General features: G+C 41.5%; 2 protein-coding genes across 2 annotated transcripts in view; one reads left to right on the top strand and one right to left on the bottom strand.

Moving 5' to 3' along the window:
* Positions 1-4,454, top strand: part of LOC128616794 (limbin-like) — a 17,381-nt gene extending 12,927 nt beyond the window's left edge. The window contains exons 18-22 of the mRNA XM_053639601.1: positions 86-282; positions 385-472; positions 2,516-2,655; positions 2,745-2,840; positions 3,486-4,454. Of these exons, the coding sequence (XP_053495576.1) occupies positions 86-282; positions 385-472; positions 2,516-2,655; positions 2,745-2,840; positions 3,486-3,885 (921 nt within the window). The 3' untranslated portion in view covers positions 3,886-4,454. The remainder of the gene's footprint in view (positions 1-85; positions 283-384; positions 473-2,515; positions 2,656-2,744; positions 2,841-3,485) is intronic.
* Positions 4,455-10,584: 6,130 nt separating this feature from the next.
* On the bottom strand, positions 10,585-23,564 carry otop1 (otopetrin 1). Its single transcript, XM_053649623.1, has 6 exons — positions 21,614-23,564; positions 20,414-20,550; positions 12,382-12,440; positions 12,034-12,167; positions 10,896-11,809; positions 10,585-10,755 (listed from the first exon to the last, which is right to left on the bottom strand). Exons 1-6 carry the CDS (start codon positions 22,086-22,088, stop codon positions 10,585-10,587), a joined length of 1,890 nt encoding a protein of 629 aa, XP_053505598.1. The 5' UTR covers positions 22,089-23,564.
* Between the last annotated feature and the right edge of the window lie 1,336 nt (positions 23,565-24,900).

Genomic DNA, 24,900 nt, shown 5'->3' on the forward strand with positions numbered 1-24,900 from the left:
GTGTAAAGTGCTTTGTAGAACCTCTAAGGTTACAAAGCAATATATAAGTGCAGACCATTTACCAGTTAGCATTTTCTCTGTTCAGGCATTAGAGGAGGCGGAGTTACTATTGCAGAAGGAGGAGTCTGAGTGGGAGCGGTCCATGGATGGGCTCGGTCACAATAAACTCTTGACTCCTGATGAGGAAGAGTTGTTCCATGTAAACACAGAGTGCACGATCACCGAGTGCCTGCAGGAGGCACTTTACAAGAGACGGCAGCTCACACACACCCTCACTGAGAGGTAAGACCAGACATGGAAGGAGTTAAAGTTGTGTGGAAAATACTTTCTAGAAAAAGAAGTCCCCCAAAGTGTGTGTGTGTGTGTGTGTGTGTGTGTGTGTAGGTTAAGGATGGAGATCAGGAGGCAGCAGGTGATGGAGGATCTGAGGGAACAGCAGGAGCTGAAGAGGCTTTACACACATTTTGACCAGGTAATAGTGTGTATGTATTTGCGTTTATGTGTGTGTGTGTGTGTGTGTGTGTGTGTGTGTGTGTGTGTGTGTGTGTGTGTGTGTTAGGGTTAGGATTAGGGTTAGACCGATATTGGATTTTACCGATATCAATAACAATGTTGGGCAGTATCTGCCGATAACTGATTAATCAACAGATAGTCTTGATAAAATGATACTGAAATGAAAACATAATACTAAAAGAAAAATATTGCTGAACTTTTATTACAAAAATGAACAGTACTAACTGTAACATGAAAATGTACTGTACTTTTTAAAATGAAATATATATATATATATATATATATATATATATATATATATATATATATATATATATATAGTATCTCACAAAAGTGAGTACTGGTGGATGTTAGAGACCTTGTGCTCCACCACGTTCCGTTTGAGGATGCCCCACAGATGCTCAATAGGATTTAGGTCTGGAGACATGCTTGGCCAGTCCATCACCTTCACCCTCAGCTTCTTTAGCAAAGCAGTGGTCGTCTTGGAGGTGTGTTTGGGGTCGTTATCATGCTGGAACACTGCATATTGATCATGCTCTAATTCAGTATGTCACAGTACAGGTTGGCATTCATGGTTCCCTCAATGAATAGACGTATGAGTGCTGCCAGCATTGCTGCAGAGGTTGAAGGGGTGGGGGGTCAGCCTGTCAGTGCTCAGACCATACACTGCACACTGCATCAAATTGGTCTGCATGGCTGTCATCCCAGAAGAAAGCCTCTTCTAAAGATGATGCACAAGAAAGCCTGCAAACAGTTTGCTGACATGGATTACTGGAACCAAGGTAAACTTATTTGGTTCAGATGGTGTCAAGCATGTAGGGCTGCAACCAGGTGAGGAGTACAAAGACAAGTGTGCCTTGCCTACAGTCAAGCATTATGGTGGTGGGAGTGTCATGGTCTGGGGCTGCATGAGTGCTGCCGGCACTGAGGAGCTACAGTTCATTGAGGGAACCATGAATGCCAACATGTACTGTGACATACTGAAGCAGAGCATGATCCCCTCCCTTCGGAGACTGGGCCGCAGGGCAGTATTCCAGCATGATAACGACCCCAAACCCACCTCCAAGACGACCACTGCCTTGCTAAAGAAGCTGAGGGTGAAGGTGATGGAGTAAACCCTATTGAACATTTGTGGGACATCCTCAAACGGAAGGTGGAGGAGCACAAGTTCTCGAACATCCACCAGCTCCGTGATGTTGTCATGGAGGAGTGGAAGAGGACTCCAGTGGCAACCTGTGAAGCTCTGGTGAACTCCATACCCAAGAGAGTTAAGGCAGTGCTGGAAAATAAAGGTGGCCACACAAAATATTGACACTTTGGGCCCAATTTGGACATTTTCAGTTAGGGGTGTACTCACTTTTGTTGCCAGCGGCTTAGACATTAATGGCCGTGTGTTGAGTTATTTTGAGGGGACAGCAAATTTACACTGATATACAAGCTGTACACTCACTACATTACATTGTAGCAAAGTGTCATTTCTTCAGTGTTGTAACATGAAAAAATATAATCAAATATTTACAAAAATGTGAGGGGTGTACTCACTTTTGTGAGATACTGTGTATATATATATATATATATATATATATATATATATATATATATATATATATATATATATATATATATATAAACTATTAATAAATAAAATAAAAGTAACTGAACTGAACCAAAAAATAATACTCCATATAACAACTAAAAATAGTGACATCCAAAAAGAATCAAAAACACTTCAAATAACACAACAAAATTTGTCAGTAATAGTGTTTATTTCACCTCTAGAGGCCGCTCTTGTACTGTATAATGACAGCGGACCATTCTCAGCTGCTCCAGAATGGACAGGAAAAAACAGTGTGGATTTTTGCTGTTAACCGATAGTTCCAGCAGTACTGATGCAAAAAATGATCAATCGGTCGACCTCTAGTGTGTGTGGGTGGAGGATTTCCATTCCGTAGTGTTAGTTAAACTCTGTAGTGTGTGTGTGTGTGTGTGTGTGTGTGTATAGGATCTTCTCCTTGTTGCCCTGCTCGTCAAACTCAGTGGTGTTTCAGAACCAGTTCTCCAGCAACTCCTGTGCCTCCTGCTGCCTACACATCCTGAAGGAGACCTACAATCACTCATACAAACACTTGCACCTAAAGAAGGGTAACACACACACACACACACACACAAATACACTCCCAATCTCATACACTAATGCTTATGCGTGTTGTGCATTTGTGTATTGCGTGTAGGCGGATGTTAGGACCCTGCTGCCATCTGGTGGACAGACTGAGGAATGATGTAATCAGCAAGCACGCATCACTTGGCTCTCACGCGCACACTGACAGGTGAGGACATTGGCTACTGCGCTCTACGTTCCCTATTCGTTTCGTGTTCCTTTGTAGTCTTGTCGATGCATCATTAACATCACACAAGTGAAAATATTAAGCACTGTAAATTTTTGCCATCACACATCATAATGAATTCTGTGTAAGCTCTGCTCAACGAGGAGAGGACAAGTAAGCAAGCCCTTTAAAAACCTCTCTGTGGGATCTAATTTATATCGAACATACACTACTTTCTAACTTTGGGTTGTATTCAGAGTTGAGTTGTGAGCGTGAAGTGAATAACATTGATTATCTCATTTCAGTGGTTCCTGTCAAGGGGTGGGCTATATTAGGCAGCAAGTGAACAGTCAGTTCTTGAGTTTGATGTGTTGGAAGCACGAAAAATGGGCAAGAGTTAGTATCTGAGCGACTTTGACAAGGGCCAGATTGTGATGTCTAGAAGACTGGGTCAGAGCATCTCCAAACAGCAGGTCTGCTTAAATATTGACACAACTTTTTGACTCAAATTCCCAACTCTGAATATGGCCCATCATTGTTAATTAACGGCAGTCTATTCTTTAGAATTGAATTTGTGTGTGAGTGAGAGGCTGTGAACCTTTAGTGAGTTAAACTCCTCGGACTCCCATGATGCACTGTACTCCTCAGAATGCTGAAGAAGAAGCAGAAGCTTATGGAAAAGCTCTTCTCCAGATCTCATGCAGACAATTTAGGCCCACTTCCAGCAAGCAGCCAGCCAATCACTGCACCCACTACACAAAGGGACGACGCTTCTAATGTGGTGGAAGAGACCACACTGGAGGGGGTGGAGTGTACAAGCCATGCTGGTGAAGTGGAAGTGGCTGCAGGAAGTGAAATGGTGGAAGAAAGACTGTTTACTGTCCGCTGTGCACCAGGAGGAAACCTGGAACAGACACATATGGGACATACTACACACGCTACACATACACCAGACACTGCAGAGGCATCAAACATGTCACACAGTCACAGAAAGAAGAGGAAGTTCAAGTTTAAGAAGGGAGCAGTGGCTCCTCAAGAGCAGACATGACGAGCAGACACAACTAATCTCACTTTACAATTAAATCAAATGTAAATGTTTAGTTGGAAATGGCTGTTATCACTGACAAGCTACACCAAGTACAATTAAAATGCCCATGAAATGGCTTGAGTGCTGGGATTTTTATTCTGCACATTGATGTATTTCTTTTTGAAACAGGAAGACGGAGTGTTGAAGGGCTTGACACATTTCCCACACAGACAACAGCATTCAGTTAAACATTTTTATATACTATCTTATTACTGTCTTATTATTATTATTATGCCTGCAGCACAAAGAGACTCGTAGAAAAAGCTCTAAAACATCTAGTTTTGAGTTCATCAGGCTTTTAATCAGACAGTTGTGTACTTTGCTGCTTTGTCGTTTCTAAAGGACTGCCCTTTATAACTGTAATAAAATCCTTTTAGATCAGTACTGTGTGTTCGTATTTACAGGGTTGGTGAGTAATAATCAAGTAACAAGTATGTAATTAAGGGGTTCCCGTATCCGCCAGCTCCAGCTGCTCGTTCTCACTATACACATGAAGACCTGATCTTGGGGTTTACACTCAGTAGAGCCCCATTATGAGTGGGTTAGGAGCAAGTTCTGACTCAGCCTGTTTATCTCATAGAAAAACAATTTTCACATAAAACTTATTTACAGCACTTTTTATCTAACCTATTTTCATTAGACCACTCTGTAGGTCACATTCTGCACTCAAATAATTTTACACCACCAGCTCCACTATGGTATTTGAATACAATTGATTTGCAATAAATACATTTACCCTGTTTCTAAACCTATTGGGAATCATTTATCAGTCTTTTAGTAAAGTTGGGTAAATCTTTGTGTAAGCCAAACCAAACAAAAAAATTCTGCCGGATTTACAAATGTTTTGATTTTCTTAGTAGTCATTTGAGTATGATAATGAATGCCAATCACCCATAAATTACCAGGTGCATTCACGGCACAGCACAGATTTGCATATGGTGATGCCCACAAAACTCAAAACCCATAAAAGGCAAAGCTCACAAAGATGAAATGATGAGAAAATGGCAAAAAAAAAAAAAAGTTTTTTGATAGTAAAACACCATATACAACTGGATACTTCCAGTTTTAATGAACATTTTGAGAAATTATCTATACATTCCCTTAAGTATAATTTCTCGGTACTCAGTCCACCTCTGCTTAAATAATGATGGCTTATCCCAGTATAGCTAAATTACTGTATAGATCACATTACTGGCTATAGAGTGGACATATTCACCAATTGTGTGTACACGTATTGGAAACATGTGCTTGCTCCGGATGTATCCTAGTGTCTCTCGTGTGCAGCCAATGTTTGCTTGGCAAGAGTATGAATGTATACTGACTACTGGTGAAAATATCGCACATCACTCAGTCAAATAGACAATAATAGATACTATGCAAAAAGCTTTGGCGAGTTCAGTTTCTGGCAATAAATGAACTTGCTTTCAGTGGGTATAGTAATTAGGGAGATAAGACTGGGTTAACTTTTTGAGTACATCATCCAAAAAGAACTCAAACTTGGAGATATAATGAACATAATCCCAGACAATACAAAATACACATTCAACGTCAATTGAAACAAACATATTGATGATATGTTATTTTCTGTTGTGCCATGTAAACTGTACAGATGTATCAGAAAATATAATAATTATAAAAATTCCTTAAATTTATATAGCGTTCAAAGCACTCAAAGCGCTTTACATTGTATGGGGGGAAATCTCCTCAACGACCACCAGTGTGTAGCACCCACCTGGATGATGCGGTGTGCCCAGGGTGCCAGAACGCCCACCACACACCAGCTGTTGGTGGTGAGGAGAGTGATGTAGCCAATTCAGGGATGGAGATTATTATGGGGCCATGATAGATAAGGGCCAATGGGGGAATTTCGCTAGGACACCGGGGTTATACCCCTACGAGAAGTGTCCTGGGATTTTTAATGACGACAGAGAATCAGGACCTCCGTTTAACGTCTCATCCAAAAGACATTGCTGTTTTGTGTCCCTGTCACTATACTGGGGCTTTAGGACCCAAACAGACCACAAGGTGAGCACCACCTGCTGGCCTCACTTATACCACTTCCAGCAGCAACCTAATTTTCCCCAGGAGGTCTCCCATCCAGGTTCTGGCCAGGCTCAACTCTACTTAGCTTCAGTGGGAAACCTGGCAAGAACTGTAGGGTTATATGGCTTTAGCCAAAGATATGCTAGGTCTCTAATGTTTGCTTTTTAATTTTTCACTGGAGGTCTGAGACTACTATAGCTAAAAACAAAACAAAACAAACAAACAAACAAAAATATATATATATATTTTTAAAAAAGTGTAAATAAGATTGCAGAGATTAACCATATCATTTGAAGTGTGTATTTCAAAATTTGGATATGCATTTACAGAAAAGATGTGCTAATGTACCGAGCCAGAACAAAATAACTAACCAAAAAAGCAAACACATATTGGATGAATGAAAATATTTGGGGTACCCAGAAAAAGGTACACTTTATTTAATTGTTCTTTTACTGGCACAACTGATGCAGCAAATGCAGCATTAGGATGGAAAATGTCTTTGTGAATGCAAAAAAATTTTTTCTGTTAAATGAGGTGGAAAAAACTCTTCTAAAGAAGTTGTTGGAGACTCACATGTACATACACGCACGCACGCACACGCATGCACGCACACACACACACACACACACACACACACACACACACACACACTAAAAAAATCTGCATGCTTTACTAAATAATTAACAATAGGGGTTTACAATAAACAAAACAGATCTAGAACAGATCTTTTTACTTTGGGCCAAATCGCAATGTGAGCGCTGCAACAAGAGCCATAAAAGAAGAACTAAACCACTATAAGCATTGTTTCTGCTCTGGCATAGCCTGGATAAAATGTCTGTGTATAGAGATCTTTGAATAAAAGTAAAGAAGAAAATGTTCTGCACCAGATTACTATTAACTCTCTTTAAGGCTTACTTAAACTAAATCCCATCATAAACTGAATCTAATCCCCCGAAGGAAATGAAATCCTGTCTCAAAGTGAATCGTTGGCCATCTGTCTATCTGTCCATCTATCTATCTATCTATCTATCTATCTATCTATCTATATAACGATTATCTTACAGAGATGAATTTCTATTTTGTTAGATAATGGACAACAGTAATAGATCACGTTTCAAAATAAAAAAAAAATATCTTCAAGGCATTCTAGTATTTTACCTGCAAAAAAAACAAAAATCATACCTAAGAGAATCATTTTTAAACGCAAAGGCAAATTATGATTTCATTTCATGTTTTATTTATTATTGCTCAGTATTATTTCCATACTTAGAAATGTATGCATGAGACAGAACAAGGAGAGTCCAAAATTTCCAAAATGAATCATGCTGAATCATAGTCTTAACTAAAACTCATCCTAAATTAAACTTTGTATCAAATCAAATCCCAGACTGAAACTTAGTCAAAATTAAGTTGAAACTGTGCACAGTTATACCAATATTATCCCAAAAAAAAAAAAAAAAAAGAAACCCAGGCCAAACTAAATCTTGTGTAATAAAATTGGAATATTAGAATATAAAGAAATATAAAAAAACATATCTTAAGTACTATGTAACTTTGGCTAATTGTAGAGCAAAACCTAAATGATTAGAAACAAAGCACTGGTGCTTTTTCTGATGTACAAATGAAACATACTCTGACAGGTTTGCAGAAACACTCATGGAAACCAAATAACACCTTAAAGCTTCACACATTAAACAACAACAACAAAAAATCAGTATAGTGGTATGTGCATGGCTGTGATCTCTCAGAGAAATTCAAGTCTTCAACATCACTGGCACCGAGACGCACAAGAGAACATGATCCATCACACTGTGTATGATTCCCAAAGAAGTCATCACAGTGTTTTTAGTTTTTTAGTTTTTACAGAAAGACATTACCTGGGTTCTGAAATAGAAGTTCTAATGAGAGAGTCTCTGTTTTTCACATCAAATATGAATTTCTGTTGTTTTTTTAAAGGATAGCTGTGGATCTCTTGAGGAACACAGCCAATACATCATACAGATGGCACTGTAACTTTTTGCTTTGTATCAATAAAATACAAGTAAAGTTTCTTTCAGGTACAAGTAATGAGAACAGATCATTCAAGTGATTCAAGTGATTTCTTAAAAGGTCAAAAAAAAAAAAAAAAATTAAACAGCACCAGAAATTTGGAAGAAATGAACCCATTACACTCCCTGAAAAACCCAGCCTAACCCTGCTACATTTCCTTCCTAATAGTTTCTCTACAGTGGCTGAATAATTCGTCATATTTTATGAGTAATATGCTTTAGTACGAATAAATCACTGATGAGCTGGGAGTTTAAGGGGTTAACCAATATCAATATATATTAACCATATAATCAGATCAATTCATCCCAGTTAAGATTATAGACCTGATATGTCCTCATTCAAAACATCAAAATACAGTAGATGATCCTCCAGCCCTGCTCACTGTGGTGGTCATTAATAAACTCATTCTTTTATATTTTTTATTTTATTTTTTTTTTTGCCCACAGTCATATCTGCTGTCTTTCGCTGGTTATTGCTAACCTGAACCCGGTGTTTTGCGTGTTAGAGTTAGCACCAACAAACACGCTCTGGGAGAAAATAAGAGCACCTGTGGAGTTGAGAAGTGTTTGAGGAGTGTGTTACAGAGTGTGTACGAGTCTCTTGAAAGTGCTCAATGCGTGAAACATCAGCTCACGGAGGGTGCGACCGTTCCTGTAGCCATCTCATCCATTTGAGAAATTCAGAATTCCTCTCGTTGTCTCTTCAGAACGAGGAGGAAAAACAACATGCTATTCATTCTGTCTAAACACAAAGGGATAAAAGCAGAAAGCTTTTCTTTCCATCCAGTCAAATGTTTGTCTTCCATCTTATTATATTAGGCAGAAGGGTCAAAGGCTTGTCTTGTGTCCAAAAGAAGTAAAGGTCAAGATGTCACCTTTCAGTTCAATCACAATGCAGTGCAGAGAAATCGAAAAAATATCTTTGAATCTTCCTTTTTGGTATAGTTACTATGGAGAGAAAGCAAGCTCTTGCTTTTGTCTAATCATAATGAAAAGAAAAACAATAGCTGTTCTTTTTTTTGTCTATTCATAAGGGGAAGGTGAAGATGGCATTCTGTTTAATCATAGTAAAGAGAAATCAAATTACAGTAGCAAGAAAGCCAATAGTTATGCTTTTTGTCCAGTCACGGACATCATTTTAAACAAGTTCATCCAATCACAGGAGAGAGAAGAAGCCAAGAGCTGTGTAGAAACCAAGAGCTGTGCTTCCCATCCAAACAGTAGACAGGTTGGGTTGCATAGTTGACTACTACTAGTCAACATTGTGGAAGACTATGCTGAGAAAAATCTTTTATTATGATTGCTATTATTATTATTATTATTATTATTATTATTTTCTTTGAATTTTTGGGACATTATCACTTTCGAATCAATTTCATGGTTAAACGTAGAGCAGTGTGCAGGACTGTTTTTTAAGGGCCCACCCGAATTCTGACCACTCTCTATCCTATTGTGGTTGTTTGTATGCACCCATGACATTTTCTAATGAAGTTAGTATTTCCAAAAATATCATGTAAAAGGTACATGAATAAACGAATGAGTGAAACCCAGTTTAGAGGTGTACAGTATGTGGGACTTCTTCATTGGGAATGCTGACCAATTCCGCCCACTTCCGCAGTTATTATTGTTGAACTTAGTTAGTGCTAGTAGGCTACTTGTCAAAATATAAATATTTTATTTTATAGGATGAAGCAGTTACTGTAGATGAAGGATGAAGCCCTATCTTTGACCCATGAGGTTCATATGTGAAGAAAATAAAACCTGCACACTTCTACAACGTTTTTGTTGGGTCCAGCATGATCCGAGTCTCGATGCAAAAATCTACTCCAGTGTACCCCGGACGTGGTTAAGACATTGCTCAGCACTGCATGAGCACCACGCCATGATCAAACACCTTAATCAATGTGGCTTTTCTTTATTCTGCATGTATCTGACCCCCACTCACATGTCAGGATTGTCACGATACACGCAGCTAGTTAAGTGTTCTATCTTTAAGTCTCTAATGGTTGTAAAACATTGTAATTGAAATATGATACACAGATTTATTATTTGGCACATTTATTGCACTGATTTGTTTATTTTTGTATATAAGCGTAGCCTAAATAAATTGAAGCTATAAATGTCATTTTTAGCCTGTACACAGCTGTTAAATGAAGTTTTGATGCTTCTTTGCTATTTTTTTAAATCAGCATTTAAGTTCACTAATAAAGTAGCGAGGTTATGAATCATTTGTTGCTTTAACTATGGAAAAGACAACTAGTTAACTACTTTTTTGAATTCGTATTCGAGTTGTGCAACCCCTAGTGGACAGAGGGATGAGATCTCTTGATTTGATCTAATCACAGAGGAGAAAAGCCAAAAGAGCATTTATTTCTGTCTTGTAGCAATAAGCTCCGATCGCTCTTTCTTGTGTGCAATCAAAATTGAGAAGAAAAGGGTATTTTTTTTCCTCCTTTTTTGTGGAAACAAGAGTGTTAAAAATGAAGGTAACCCTGGTTCTGAGAACTTGATGGAGCGAATCATCATTACCGTGTGCAAAAGAAACACCACGCAGGTACAGAAGTGGAACCTAAATTTTCCGGAAAACTTCGAAGAGAACGGCAACAGAGTGCATGCGGTAGAAGAGGCTCATAGGAAGGGCGAAATTCAGCACCGTGCTCCAGATGGGGAATCCGAACGATGCTTCCTCCAAACCGTTATCAAACTGTGGCCGGCATCCAAATGCAGGTAGGATCCAGAGCTATATACCATGCATACACACACAAACACACACACAGAAACACAGCACAAAAAATTAAGATCTTATTTCAAAGGCTTAACAATTACTGGTAGTGAAATAGCAATGGTAATTTTAACACAGGCATTAATGAAGACCCTTACCGAAATGTTGCACATAAACAGGAAGATGGCGATGTTTTTCAGGACCTGCTTCTGTCTGTTGGGCGTCTCTGGCATTCCGTGTCCAAGAGAATGCGACACATTCCCGTTGTGCCCGCCGTAAGTTTGCTTTTCATTCTCACAGTGTTTATCTGGTGACTCGTACCCATGGTTAATGATACCATCATACACAGCAAAGATTTTCTCATTTCCTTGGCTAGGGCTTAGGATGGAGTTATGGGTGGTGCAAAGGGCAGGCTGTTCTTCAGGCTCACATCGTCTCCTGTAAAGCGACTCAACGACGAACAGATTCTGCACGCATTTCTCCAAAACTAAAAGTATGGCGTATCCTAAATTGGCCCATCGGTAGGTGGGTGAATTTGTGGCCCCACCCACTGCGATGACACTGCACCAGCAGACAAGCCAGGAGCCAATGGAAGAACCGAGCAGCAGCTTAGAATCAAGCGTCCTGGCTGGATTTGGCGCCGTGTCCATGGGACAATCCTCAAGCCGATAGATGACCAATCCGACAGCACCGGCGACACTCATGCATGCCAAAATGATGATTCCAAACCAGTAGAACATGGAGATGGCTGCATGGCGTGCCTCCAGTGACTCCTCCACGTGGATGATGTAGATGACGAGCACTGTGATGGCACTGGCAAGTGCCAAGAGCCCAAGGGCTGAGCCGAGCAGCAGGAAAGGTCCGTCTCCTGAGCCTGTTAGCAATGGTGCTGACGATGCTGGCTTCTGATTGGTGCGTCGCTCGAGGGTGCGGCCAACATTTTTCCACATGACGAAGAGCAGCACGGAGACTAAGATGTGGTACTCAATGTTGAAGGGACAGAGATAGTACAGACCGCTGCTGAACATCGAACACGCACTGGTCGTACAATTACAGTTAGGCTGATTGCCCTCTGCAAGAGAGAGACAGAAAGAGAGAGACAGAAAGATAAAACACTTTACTGAACTATTACTAGGCATGAAATTATAGACAGAGCATGAGATAGAGAGACAGAGAGAAAGAGGAAAAGATAGAACTATAAAGATACAACTAGGCATGTGTAGTACCAGCTACTGTAACAGCAAGATAAGATGGAGAGGAGGGTTGGCATTCAGTATGTGTGTGTGTTAACTTTACCCCCAACAGTAAAATTGAAGTATCCGACTGCTGATAATCGTCTCTTGTGGTCATTAAGAGCATGTTCGGCTTCAGTCATCACTCCGTTACTCCAAACCAACAGGTTAGTGAATACAGCATGAATCACGCCAAACCTAAGACACATTTACATTTAATTCATTTGGCTGATGCTTGTATCCAAAAGCGACTTACACTTGAGACAGTGTACAACTGAGCAGTCGAGGGTTAAGAGTCCCAACAGGACAAGGGATTTGAACTCGCAACTATTGTACTAGTAAATGTACTAGAAGATATAGCACAAATCGCATCAATTCTAGTGTGAAAATACATGGCCACACACAAATTTACCTTTCAAATGTTTCGTAACGCTTTATGACATCTTTAACGTGAAACCAGAGAAAATGAACCTGCAAAATGAGAAAGAAAAACATCACAATCATCAGATCACACACATCACACACACAAAGCCATCTTTTCAACATCATCGTCATCAGCTGGAGCTGATTTGGAACCATGAACAAATGTATTATTATTATTTTTCAATTTTATGAAGTTTCATGTTGCTTCAACAGATCTGCAGTTTCCAAGGTTAAAGGAGCAGTTGCACCAGCACTTATGTGGAGGAGAAAAACAGGACAGAGGAGGCACTTGAACTTTCTCACAGCAGCAAATCAGTATGACTTGTTAGTTGCATGCGAGTTAGCTAACATCATTAATGAAAATCAGCTGAAAAACTCATGAGAGCTCATTACAAAGAAAAACTGGAAATTGAATGGACTCTTGACCATGCTCATGAATCAGTATTGCCGCTTTTCCACCGGGGCTGGTGGCGGAGCCGGAGCCGGTGCTCGCTCAGAACCGGCTCGCGTTTCCACTAAAGCAAGCTGAACACACTACGTCATCAACAATGTGGAAGTTACGCAACAGACACAAACATAGCACCGTATGCTGCAAATGTCAAATCTCTGTTTTTAGTTTTACAAACTTACAAACTTTCGACCGTTTGGTTCGTCTGGGTCTGCAAGGAGTTAGTGCAGTTTCTCACAAGGCACGAAAATGTGCACAGAGAAAAGTAAATATACACTAATATTTTATATATTTTACATTTAACGTTTCGATGAGCTTTTGTTATACACTGTAATAATAATAATAATAATAATCACACAAAATAATTTTTTACAGCTAGCTCTGTGGATGAGGGCAAGACGCTTGGCTGTCGTGTGGGTATATCCTCGAGCGTGCCACTGGTGGGATACCGTCGTTCCAGGATTTAATCCGACGCAGTTTATCCAGAATTATTGCACTATTTCAGTAGGCAGGATGAACAATGTTCTTAATATACTAATTGGTATTCATAATAGTCGTTTTGGAGGTGATAGATTTATTCACCAAATAAATGTTCTTAATATGTTAATTTGTAGTAGCTAGTTTTGAATATAATGTGAAGAAACAAGACAGAACGTGATTTATTCAATTAAATGTCAATATGTACAATAAAAAAACTGTGATTAAAAAGTGAATATGAGGTTTAAGTGTCATTCTTTGAACAAGCACACACACACACATACACACACACACATTGAACAACTTTTGTTGCTTGTGCAATCTGCAGCTTGAAAATATTCCAGCAGGTCCTGGTTACTGTCACGGTTACTTTTTTCTGTGTAAGAGAACAGTAAAAATTTTTAATACACTGTAAAGGGAACTATTGTCATGATAACACATATAGGCATATCCTTGGATAATAAGTTTGTTGTGCAATGCAATGCCATTACCTGCTCTTCTGCTCCTCTGTGTATGTGATGAGGCTAATGTCCCAGAACTAATTTTGAGTCCATGACATCAAAATTTATCATTTTGCTCCGTCCACTGCTGCTTCTGTTCACCTCTCTTCTTTGGTCCCTGTATTCCTTTTGAAGTTTTTTTTATTTGTCGACCACTTGATTTAGCGGACCGGCTAAAACCTAAGGTGGCCATTTCCCCTGCTATCTCCTCATATATGCGCTTTTTTTTCTGATGCTACCTTCCAATTTGTCTTGAATTTCTATCGTCGACCAGTTGGCAAGGAGAGCATTGGTCTCTTCTGCCGACCACTGTTGAACCAAAATATTTAATCTTGGTTTCTAATGTTTACCGCAACTCAAAAAAATGCCGTCTTTCAAACTGCGGTCTGTAGTGAAAGCTCCGCATACTGACGTCACCGGTGCCCTTGTTCAAGACTAGCAAGGTTGCAGGGCCGGTTCGGCAACAGGAATTAGGCACCCGGTTTTTTTGTGTGGAAAAGTGCAGCCCGGTTTGAGATTGGACTCCAGCTATGGTTCCAGCCCCAGTGGAAAAGGGCTATTTGAGCCAGATTTCATGTGCTTATAGTGTTATAAAACTCGCATCAAGCAGATGAATGGTTCAGTTGGGCAACACCACAGCCACTGTGTGCCAGTAACTAATCGCACAGATATCTGCAGTGAAATAAAACACTGGTTACGAATGTATCCGTATTTCTGTGAAATGAAATCCGGATGACCGCCAGAGATGGTGCAACAGTAATGGATGATCGCAGCGCTAACCAGATAGGTCGAGAAAATAAATACCAATAAAGTTACGTGGTGACGTGAGCTGAGCGGAGGTGATATAAGCCACTGCAGCTCAGTACTCCACCTCGGAGTGTCTTCTTGCACACTCTGAGTGACCAGCAACTCGGGTGGTCATTCAGAATTCACAGAACCATGGTTACATACCTAACCAGCATTCCGTTTCATTCTTCCTGACCACCAGAAACGGTAGTGGATGACTCATACCAGAAAAGTCACAAGGAGTAACTCACCAGAAAAGAGCAGGGATCACTGGCAAAGTACAGCCGAGGCCACATCCTGGGATGAAGCAATGTTGACATTATAGAATCTCGCAATGGTACAGGGAGAAGACCATGTCGCCGCAGCACAGATGTCACTAAGAGAGACACCCCTGAAGGCAGCTCACGAAGATGAAACAGCCCTGGGGGAGTGGCAACTGACAGACCTGGGCATGGTTTGTTGGGGCTGCTTGTATGCTAAGGCAATAACCTCAACTACTCACCATGACAGCCTCTGTTTAGACAAAGAGGCACCCTTCTTAACACCACCATAACAAACAGACTATTGTTCTGACTGTCTTAACTGCGCATAGCCTCTACATAGCACCTCAAGGCCCGTACGGGGCACAGGAGCAGAGAACACTGCTCAAGGCCCGTCGGCTGGAAAGAACACAGCTCGATTAATGAACTGGTGGAGGAGCACTTTAGGAAAGAACGCTAGATTGGGCCAGAGGACAACTCCGGTACCCATCTCATGCAGGACTGACTTATGGACAGAGCGTGAAGCTCACCGACCCTTTTTGTAGATGCCACAGCCAGAAGAAAAGCTGCCTTCACTGACTTCCATTTAAGACCTGCCCCTCCAATGGTTCAAATGGGGATTGGCAAAGGGACTCCAAAACAAAAGGTAAACTGGTCTCCACACTGGAGAACTGGGAGAATAAGCCGGACTGAGGTGCCTCGCACCCTTTAAGAAACTGCAAACCAGGTTATGGGAGCCCAAAGACGAGCCATCCACAGGTGAATGGTGTTCAGAGATAGCCGCCACATAAACCTTTAAGGTGGAGGCTGCCCTACCACTGTCCAAAAGACCTTGTAGGAAACCCAAAACTACAGAGACCGCACATCGTTCAGGGTCAAACCCACGAGTCTTGCACCACATACAAAAAGACTTCCATCGATAGGCATAAATTGCTCATGTGGAAGCAGCGCTCATGTTGAGAACAGTGTGAACGACCGAAGGCTCACAGTTTGCTAAGAGGGAGTCAGCACCAGAGGCCAGATCCATAACTATAGGCAGGCCGGGTTTGGATGCCAAATGCAGCCATCCAGCTGAGACAATAGATCTCTCCTGAGGAGAAGCTGCCTTGGTCTGTCCCTCAGCAAGGTTAGGAGCAAGGGAAACCATGGTCTGGACAGCCACCGTGGTGCAATCAAAAGCACCCTGTGCCTGCATGGAGCAATTCTGTGAAGTGTCTCCCACAGCAGAGGAATCGGAGGAAAGGCATACAGGAGACAATCTGGCCAATCATGTGACAGCGCGTCCTGCCCCAGTGGACTGGAATTTTCCATCTGGGCAAACCACAACAGGCAATGAGCTGTGTTCTCTGAAGCGAATAGATCCACTTCTGCAACACTGAACTCCTGCCAAATGTTCTGAACGACATCCGGGTGCAGCCTCCACTCACTCGGATGAGGCCAATTTCTGGACGGAGCATCTGCAGCCTGATTGGCTATCTCTGCCAGATAAACAACCTTCGGTGATGCAAACCGTGGGAGAGATATTGTGAGTGAGCTGTAGCAAGCTTTCTGACCTCGTGCCCCCTTGGTGATTCAGATTGAAAACCGTCAAAGTGTTGTCCAAGTGCATGACGGCCTGTCAGCACCAGGAGGAATTGTCTCAGGGCCAGAAAAACTGCATGTATCTCCAGCAGATTGTTGTGATCCATAGACTGCTCCATTGACCATTCACCAGTGACACCCCTGTAGTTGCAAAATGCTCCCCAGCCCTTGAGAGATGCATCGGTTGTTACCACCTCCCGAGAGGGAACATTCCCAATGGAACGCCTGCTGTCAAAAAGGCCGGTGAAGTCTACTGTCGGAGGACATGCACACAACTGCGAGTCACTACGATCTGTCAATGACGTTGACAGACTGTGTCCAGCAGAAAGCTGTTGCTCTGCACCTGCAGGGGAGCAGGTGACACAGTCCCAAAGGAATTACAGAGGTGGCCGATGTCAGCATTCCGATCAGCCTCAATAACAGCCCATACTGGAGAGATGCCCCCAGATGAAACTGGTCAAGAATATTTAGGATGTCTGTCATCTGAGACAGAGACAGAGAGGCTCGCATTGTGGATGAATCGATTGTCACCCCAATGAACGTGATGGATTGCATGGGAGACAGTGAGCTCTTTGCCCTGTTCACCAAGAGACCCAACTTGGCGACGTGGCCTAGTAACAGCTGGGTATCAGGCAGAGCCTGGTCCCTCGTCTGAGCACAAAGCAAACAATCGTCTAGGTACGGCAGAATCCGCAACCCTTGGCATCACAGGAGTGACAGGGCAGCCTTCATACACCTCGTAAACACTCAAGGGGCTAGAGAAAGACCAAAGGGTAGGACCTTGAAGTCTGGTTTCTGAAGCTGAAGCGTAGGAATTTCCTGTTATGCACAGCAATAGGAACGTGAAAATATGCTTCCGTCAGGTCGACACTCGTGAACCGATCTCCCTTCGTCACCAACCAAAGAATGTAGGTCAGGCTGAAGGGGAGCTTCTTTAAGAACTTGTTGAGTCTCCTCAAATCCAAAATTGGACGAAAACCTCCATCCTGTTTTGGAACCAGAAAATATGTGGAATAGAACCCATCCCTTTGAACCATGGGTTGAAAGTCATAGCTGCTAAAGTGGAGAGCCTCTGAGTTTCAACCCTGAGGAGAGCCAGTAGTGCGAACCCTGTAGCTCGACAATGCGTAGCAGTGATGCTAAGGAAAAAGCTTGTACTTACCAGTGGTGAGCAATCCGGAAAACAAAGAAGTTGTTATCAGTCAGACAGCGCAGTGCCAAACGTATCGTCATAGCTTGGGAGGATAAATTTTCGCTGCTCAGAGAAAGCTGCACTTGACGATGAGATGGGAAAAAATCTTCGACTTAATCTGAAGGCAAGAAACACAAAAGATGTGGAGTGCTGAGCCGCAGTGGCTTATATCACCTCTGCTTAGCTCACGTCACCACATGACTTCGTTGGTATTTATTTTCTCTAACTATCTGGCTGGCGGTCAGGAGGAATGAAACAGAACCTGCATTAGTCACTTTGCAGGAAAGAAAGAAGGAAAGAAAGAAGTAAAGAAAGAAAGAAAGAAAACTAAAAATGTTGATTAAGTTGATTGTTTCAAATGCACCTCAGGTTGACCCCTAATAATATTACTAAAACATTCCACATAAACACATAAACTCTTGTGGTACACCATCCATCTTCTGATCAGTGTTGGGTAAGTTACTCAAAAAAGGTAATCCACTACAGATTACTAATTACTAGAGATGCACTGATGTATCGTATAAAGGCAATTTTTCATGATATCGACCATCAGCCCATAATTTAAAAGCATCCGATGATCAGGGCTGACTATATCCTGTCAGTCAAAAGAGAGTGGGAAAACACTTCGATTTCGTGCTGTGTGTAAACAAGATGTCTCTTGAGTGGAATGATGACAAAACTGCAGTTTGTAATCTCTGAACGCTCTGCACTGATAAAATTTTACACCGGAAGTAAGTAGCAGTGAAGTGAGAGTTTTGGCATAGAGTCAATTTTTTTTTTGCCACAATGCGTGAGCTGCTCGCGCTGAAGTAAAGTGCCAGTACACTGCTGAAAGATTTAAATGAAGATGAGTTCACAAAAAAATATACATTGCACAGAAAAATATATTTGTAGAGTAGTGTATTTCATATCCAGTTAATGTTAATATATAAAAATGTTTATATTATATATTACCAGTTTGATGTCAGTGATGAAGTAGAAATGCTTTTGCTTGTGGTGAGTGAGTGTGAAGCCTAACAGGAGGTTTTTTAGAATTCAGTCAATGGTAATATGAATTAATAACATTCAATAAGTTAAGAAATCTTACTTTAATCTTCAGAATTTAGTTCATGTTAATGTTAATTAGAGTAATGTGTTTTCTGTTTATGAGACCAGTTACTGTGAAACAACTTGTTGAAATGGAGACAATAAAGTTTTTATTTGCATTTCTTTCAGAATTGTGGAATTAATTATTATTCATTTAAAAGAAGGCATAAAAGGCAGAACTATTGGTATCGGTTATCGGTATCTGGCGATATCACTGAATAATCGGCTATCGGTATCGGCTGAGAAATTTAGTATTGTGCATCTCTACTAATTACTACTTTAAAATTGTAATCTGATGACATTACTGATTACTGTATGTAAAAATTAATCAGATTACTAATTACTGTACTTTCACATTACTTTCAAAACCTATCAAACCTACAAAAATACACTACAAAGTGAAACTCATAGTTCTTTCAATAATTTTATCACACATCAATGTATGACATGATCAGGAAAAGTTGGATTTATCATAAAACCTGCATCGGGTGTTGTCGCTGTTTGTAGGACTACCAGACCAATAGAATATAAAACTTTTCTAACTAGGCTCATTTGGTGTCACTTGCCAAGGGGAGGCACAACTAAACTATCATTGTATGGGTTGCATAGTATGCTATCTTTCCTTATGCTCTGCTCATATCATGTTCACGTAAACTGGAACTCTGGAAAACTGGAAAAATAGACACTCATTTACACACCTTGTTTTCCTGCTCGGCATCAGAGGATGTTACTGTTTCAGTTTCCCCTTTACTGGTTTAAAATAAATAAACAAATAAATAAACCGGCGTATATCCATTTTTCCTCACACTGACTATGTGAGCTAGCGTTTGGCAGAATTGAGAGACCTGTCAGCCAATACAACACGAGTATTTTCCCATATATTCCTGTAAACCCTGTCTGATTAGCCTCGTCTCTGTTCACTGAAGATATAAAATTAGGAAGTCTTCTTTTACTGACATTCAGTTAATTAGTGCCAAAGCGCTCCAAGTGGAGAATTATTCAGGGAAAAGAAAAAATCTTAGGGGCAAAACTAATTTTTTTTTAAACTAATTGATTTATTTAAAAACATTTTTCTTAACAGTAAATTTGTAACGCGCAAGTAACATAATATTATTGTCATGAGTAACTGTAGTCAGATTACATAAATTTTAAATGTAAAATGTTACATTACTGTGTTATCAGAAAAAGTAATTAGATTACTGTTACGTGTTACTTTGTAACGCGTTACACCCAACTTCTGAACCACTTACCCTACACAGGGTCATGGGAAACCAGGAGAATATCCCAGGGGACTCGGGGCACAAGGCAGGGACAACACTGGAAGGGGTGCCAACCCATTGCACAGTGCACAATCACACACTATGGACAATTACAATGCATGTCTTTGGACTGGGGGAGGAAACGCCCAAAGCACACAGACGGCAGCATGAATCAAACCCCAACCTTGGAGGTGTGAGGCAAACGTGCTAACCACATCGATGGAATCCTTTTCCCTCAGTACAGCAGTGCAATACTGTCTGCCTGAAAATTCTGTTTTGTTTCCACTGTCACTGTGCCTATACAGTGTCCATTTGAAAAACTTAACAGCTATGTGCTAGCTACCTAAATCATTACCCTCCTGTCTAGTCACATATGAGCCATCTGAATGCACCATGAGACCCTGCCCCTGGTCTCTCACCACACACTCTCACCTGTGACACTGTGTGAAGTGCATGTATGACGGGGTAGACGCCAAGTATGGGAGACACACACTCCTGATAACCAACAAAGTTCCCAACACGGAAAGCATCTGTGATGAGTGAGAGCAGAGCAAGCAGAGTCAGACCACCTGTAGTAAAAAAAACAAAAAAACCCAAAAAAACACTTAAATTAAAACTTATGCATATTTACATGATTGCATAGCATATTAACATAAACCAAATGAACACTTTCTATGAAGTCTTACAGTGCTGAATTAACACTTTTGCACTGAATTCTTTTTTACATTCTTATTTATTTAAATAATGAATATTTCATTAATGCCCCAAGTGCGCAATTGTGTCACATTTTTATTGCTAACATTTTCATCCTCATCAAACCATTCAGTGAGTCCTCCTGCCCTGTAGATGGAGGTGGGGTCATCCTAGAAGAGACCACTCCCATCAGGATAGAAACGTTTCATCACTTTGGATTGATCTGCACTGACCATTCCCTTTTCCCCAATAAGGTGTGTCACGGCTTGGCTCGGCAAATTACCCGCAATCCTCCGCGTTATCACTATGTCCACTGCCAAGCAGACCATGCTGAGACTAAAGCACCTGTGCTGATTTTGGTTACCCTTCTTGCCCTGGTATCATTCGAGCCAAGCTAGGAGCCAAGCAGAGTGCACATGATGTATTTACATGTTTTAAATGTCTCCGATTCATGTTCATTTATCCACAGTAATATTCTTTCATCACTATGTAGCTTAATCATACGTTTTTCCACTGTGATCCAGGTAAGGCTCTTCATACTTTCAAGGCTACTGTTATGTGACACACAAACTCAGCCAGGATGTGCACACTCTCAGATATAAAGGTACCAAACTATACTTTACCTTGGTGGTACTATCAAGGGTACAGCTTTTGTACCTTATGTATGTCCGGGTTTCACCTAAAACTATGAATGTATAGTTTAAAAAAAAAAAAAAAAAAAAAAGGTATGTAATGGGACTTTAAGGACCATTGATACACACTAAAAGGTACAACACCTGCACAGGTACATACCACTAGACCTACAAAAGATGTACCCCTGTAGTCCTTGGTTATGGGTTTGACTTCAGACAGCCACATCTACCTGTCTGTCTGTCTTTCTGTGGCTTTTATTACTATTAATAATCTGAATCTGAATGCACGTAAAGCGCAGCTGGGTACCTCGGATCCAGCTGGTGGCCGCGTCAGCGTCTCTCTCCGGCGGCTCATTGCGCTTGCGCTCCAGGCGCGCCACGTAGCAGATCATCCACAGCACCTGCATGAGCATGAGCGTGGTGAGGAAAGCCAGCACCGTCTCCTCGGTCACGGTCGGTCCCTGGTACGCGAGCGCGAGCATGAGCGCGAGGCCCACGAGCAGCAGGTTGATGCCGTACTGCGCGCTCAGCACCTCGCCGTTCTTCTGCGGGTACTTCCGGCTCAGGCTGCCGCGTAGCGTGGCCAAAATCTTCATCTCGCGCGCTGAGGACGAGGAGGAAGAGGAGGCTGAAGACGAAGAGGACGAACTGGGACAGTACTTGTTCACAAACTTCACATCGGGCCCGCTGTGCTCCAGCATTTTTGCTCTGCAATCCAACAGCGCTGATTCAAATGATACGAGATGTCTGCTCAGGTGTTCCTCAGAGCGCGTTTCCAGCATCCGGTTCGTGTTCGCTGTAATCTACCTATATACCCCTCTGGAAATCTGCAGATTAGGAGCTGGAGGTCGAGTTTCAGTCCACTTCAGCCTTTCTGAGCAACCAGTGATGCCAGATATTCATCCAATGAACAAGCTGAGAAGGGACAAGCTGCTTAAAATGCACTGAAATCCGATTTAAAGCGCGTTACGCGGAGGAACGAGCGCGTGCCAAAAAACATCATTCACCGACAAACACTATGAAGCCTATCGGCCGTGCGTAAAATGCGCGTATTTTCACTTTCCAACTGGCGCAGAGCGTGAGATTCTCTTGCAGAATGTAAGAATATAGGCGCTTTTTTGGCAGCACTCGCTTGCACTCTTCACCTCTGCGCAGCTCCGTGTGGGTCCAGTGGAAATGAACTGAGGCTTATTTAGCTTTTCTTTCTTCCTTGGGTCTGATGGGAAAGCAAGGGGGAAGCGGGGTTTCGCGTTTCACTGGTCATTGGTCAGTCCGACAATGGTTCTTTATGGAATCGCCTTTGTGTGACACGCAACGCCGACATGGCTCAGGTAACCTTCCAGAAAACGCAAAAAAAAGAAGAAAAAAAAAGAACTGGTCTCCATATCCCATAGCGTGTTTGTTTCATTAAACCAACGCAGACAGGAGGAGAAAGAAACAGAACCAAATACCAAACATAGAACACCATAAACCCAGTGAGATGTTAGTTTAGGTTTATTTGATACCAAAGAAAAATGCGATTTAACTGTGCGCGACATTACAGGGCCCGCGCTAATTAATGTGAAACGGATACAGGCGAGCACTTGAACAAAAGACCCCATTATGACAACGATGATCGGAGAACTTTGAGAGTCTCTCTCTCTCTCTCTCTCTCTCTCTCACACACACACACACACACACACACACACGATGACTCAAAGGTGGGCGCGCAAATCCGCCATAAATCCTTCATAAATGCAATAAACACGGTGCCAATTAGCAGCGCACGGGATGCAGATATTAATGACATCTGTACTTTAATAGAGACCATGCTCATTCATGCAGTTATCCATTCAGCCTGTCATGTGGCAGCAGGGCAATGCATAAAATCATAGAGTATCTCAGGATGCAAAACATGGCACACGGGCTACACAAGCAGAAGACCACACCAGGTTCCAATCCGGGCACCCAAGAACAGGGATCGGAGGCTGTGGTGCGCGCTGGGTCACTGACAATGGACCAATTGGAAACACATCGCCTGGTATGTTTCCACTCTTCAGCTGTGAGCCTGAGCCTGTGCCCACCGTAGCCTCATATTCCCCGGTTTTTGGCTGACAGGAGTGGAACCTGATTTGGTCTTCTGTTGTTGTGGCCCAGCTGACTCAAGGATCGACATGTGCATTTTGAGATGCTTTCTGCTCTTCGTGGTTGTAAATAGAATGGTTATTTGACTTACCATAGTTGTCAAAGTGACCACAGTTGTCAAAGTAAATTTTGATTATGACCCAAGTCGCTTATGTAGTTTTATATTCATCACCTAACATTTTTATACCCCAAGGACTATAATTTTAATATGGGCTCTATCAGTTACTACCATGAGTCCTTGTTTATTATTTCTTTACGAGGGAAATGAATCAATCTGCAGATGATGCGAGGTGCTGTAAGTAGTAACAGTGCTTTGAGCAACAGATCACTTGGTTTGATCTAAATTGCCATTGCTGCATTGTTACACCTTCCATATTGGGAAGAACCATAATGTGGCAATAACTATTTCTCCATCTACAAGATGATCTTATGCACAGTTGGTGGGGCTTAGTGTCCCTCACAAGCTCTGTAACTAGAGTTAGAAGGTATCCATTGCACAGCTAGTACTTTAGACCAGCTGTTAAAATGTCTGATGGAGTTTCATTGATTTGTTGAAGTAGATAAAGTGGCATACTAGTGTTGCTATTACACTTGCTTCTCTCTTTCTCTCTCCATCTCACTAACACTCTCTCTTCCACACTCACACACACACATAGTTCTAGGCTTTGTGCTGTCTTATATTCCACCAATTACCAGTGGTTATGTTAAGCCATAGGTACATGTTACAGTTGAGGCATCTCAGGTGATGGCTCACAATCAACAGAAGAACTGAAGACAGAAATCGCTAGTTACATACTTAACTGTGGTTCTGTTGCATCAGATAACTGCCATGGTGGTGAGAATCACCTGGATCTCTTCTTGAGTGGAGTAGGGGATTCATCTTGGGTCTCCCTAACCTATAAATGAGACCAGGATGGACAATCCAGAGGCCTTCATGGAACTCTTCAAGCAGTTGCATGGGGATGGCCGGAGGATGAGTACGACCTATGCCTGGTGAAAACGCTTTTTTATTTTAATACAACAATTTGCATTACAAATTATATTATAAACAACAACTTGAGTGAAAAGTAGAATCTTTGAAATATTGACATGAATTTCAGAGATTCTCAGTATTTGATATTGTTGTAATGACAGTGTGCACTCGAGCTGGCATGGACTCCACAAGTCCGAGTTTGTGCAAAACCTTATGATAAATTTTAGATCAAATCAAATTCGTCAAGTTGTCTGAACACAACATGATTAGGCATGTGGGAAATCTGACCTTTGAACAAACCAGTTAACATGATCATATCACAAATGTGCTTATTTGGGACCTAAAAATAGTGCAGACTGTTGAATAGTAAATATTGAAGATACTGAACATGATTGAATTGAACAAAAAGCAGACATAGGTTTGCTGCATAAGTATTCATCTGGGTCAGTATTTATTAAAAGCACCATTGGCTACAATTATAGCCTCAAATCTCCTAG

The sequence above is a fragment of the Ictalurus furcatus genome, chromosome 2 (assembly GCF_023375685.1).
Source record: "Ictalurus furcatus strain D&B chromosome 2, Billie_1.0, whole genome shotgun sequence".
Lineage (NCBI taxonomy): Eukaryota > Metazoa > Chordata > Actinopteri > Siluriformes > Ictaluridae > Ictalurus > Ictalurus furcatus.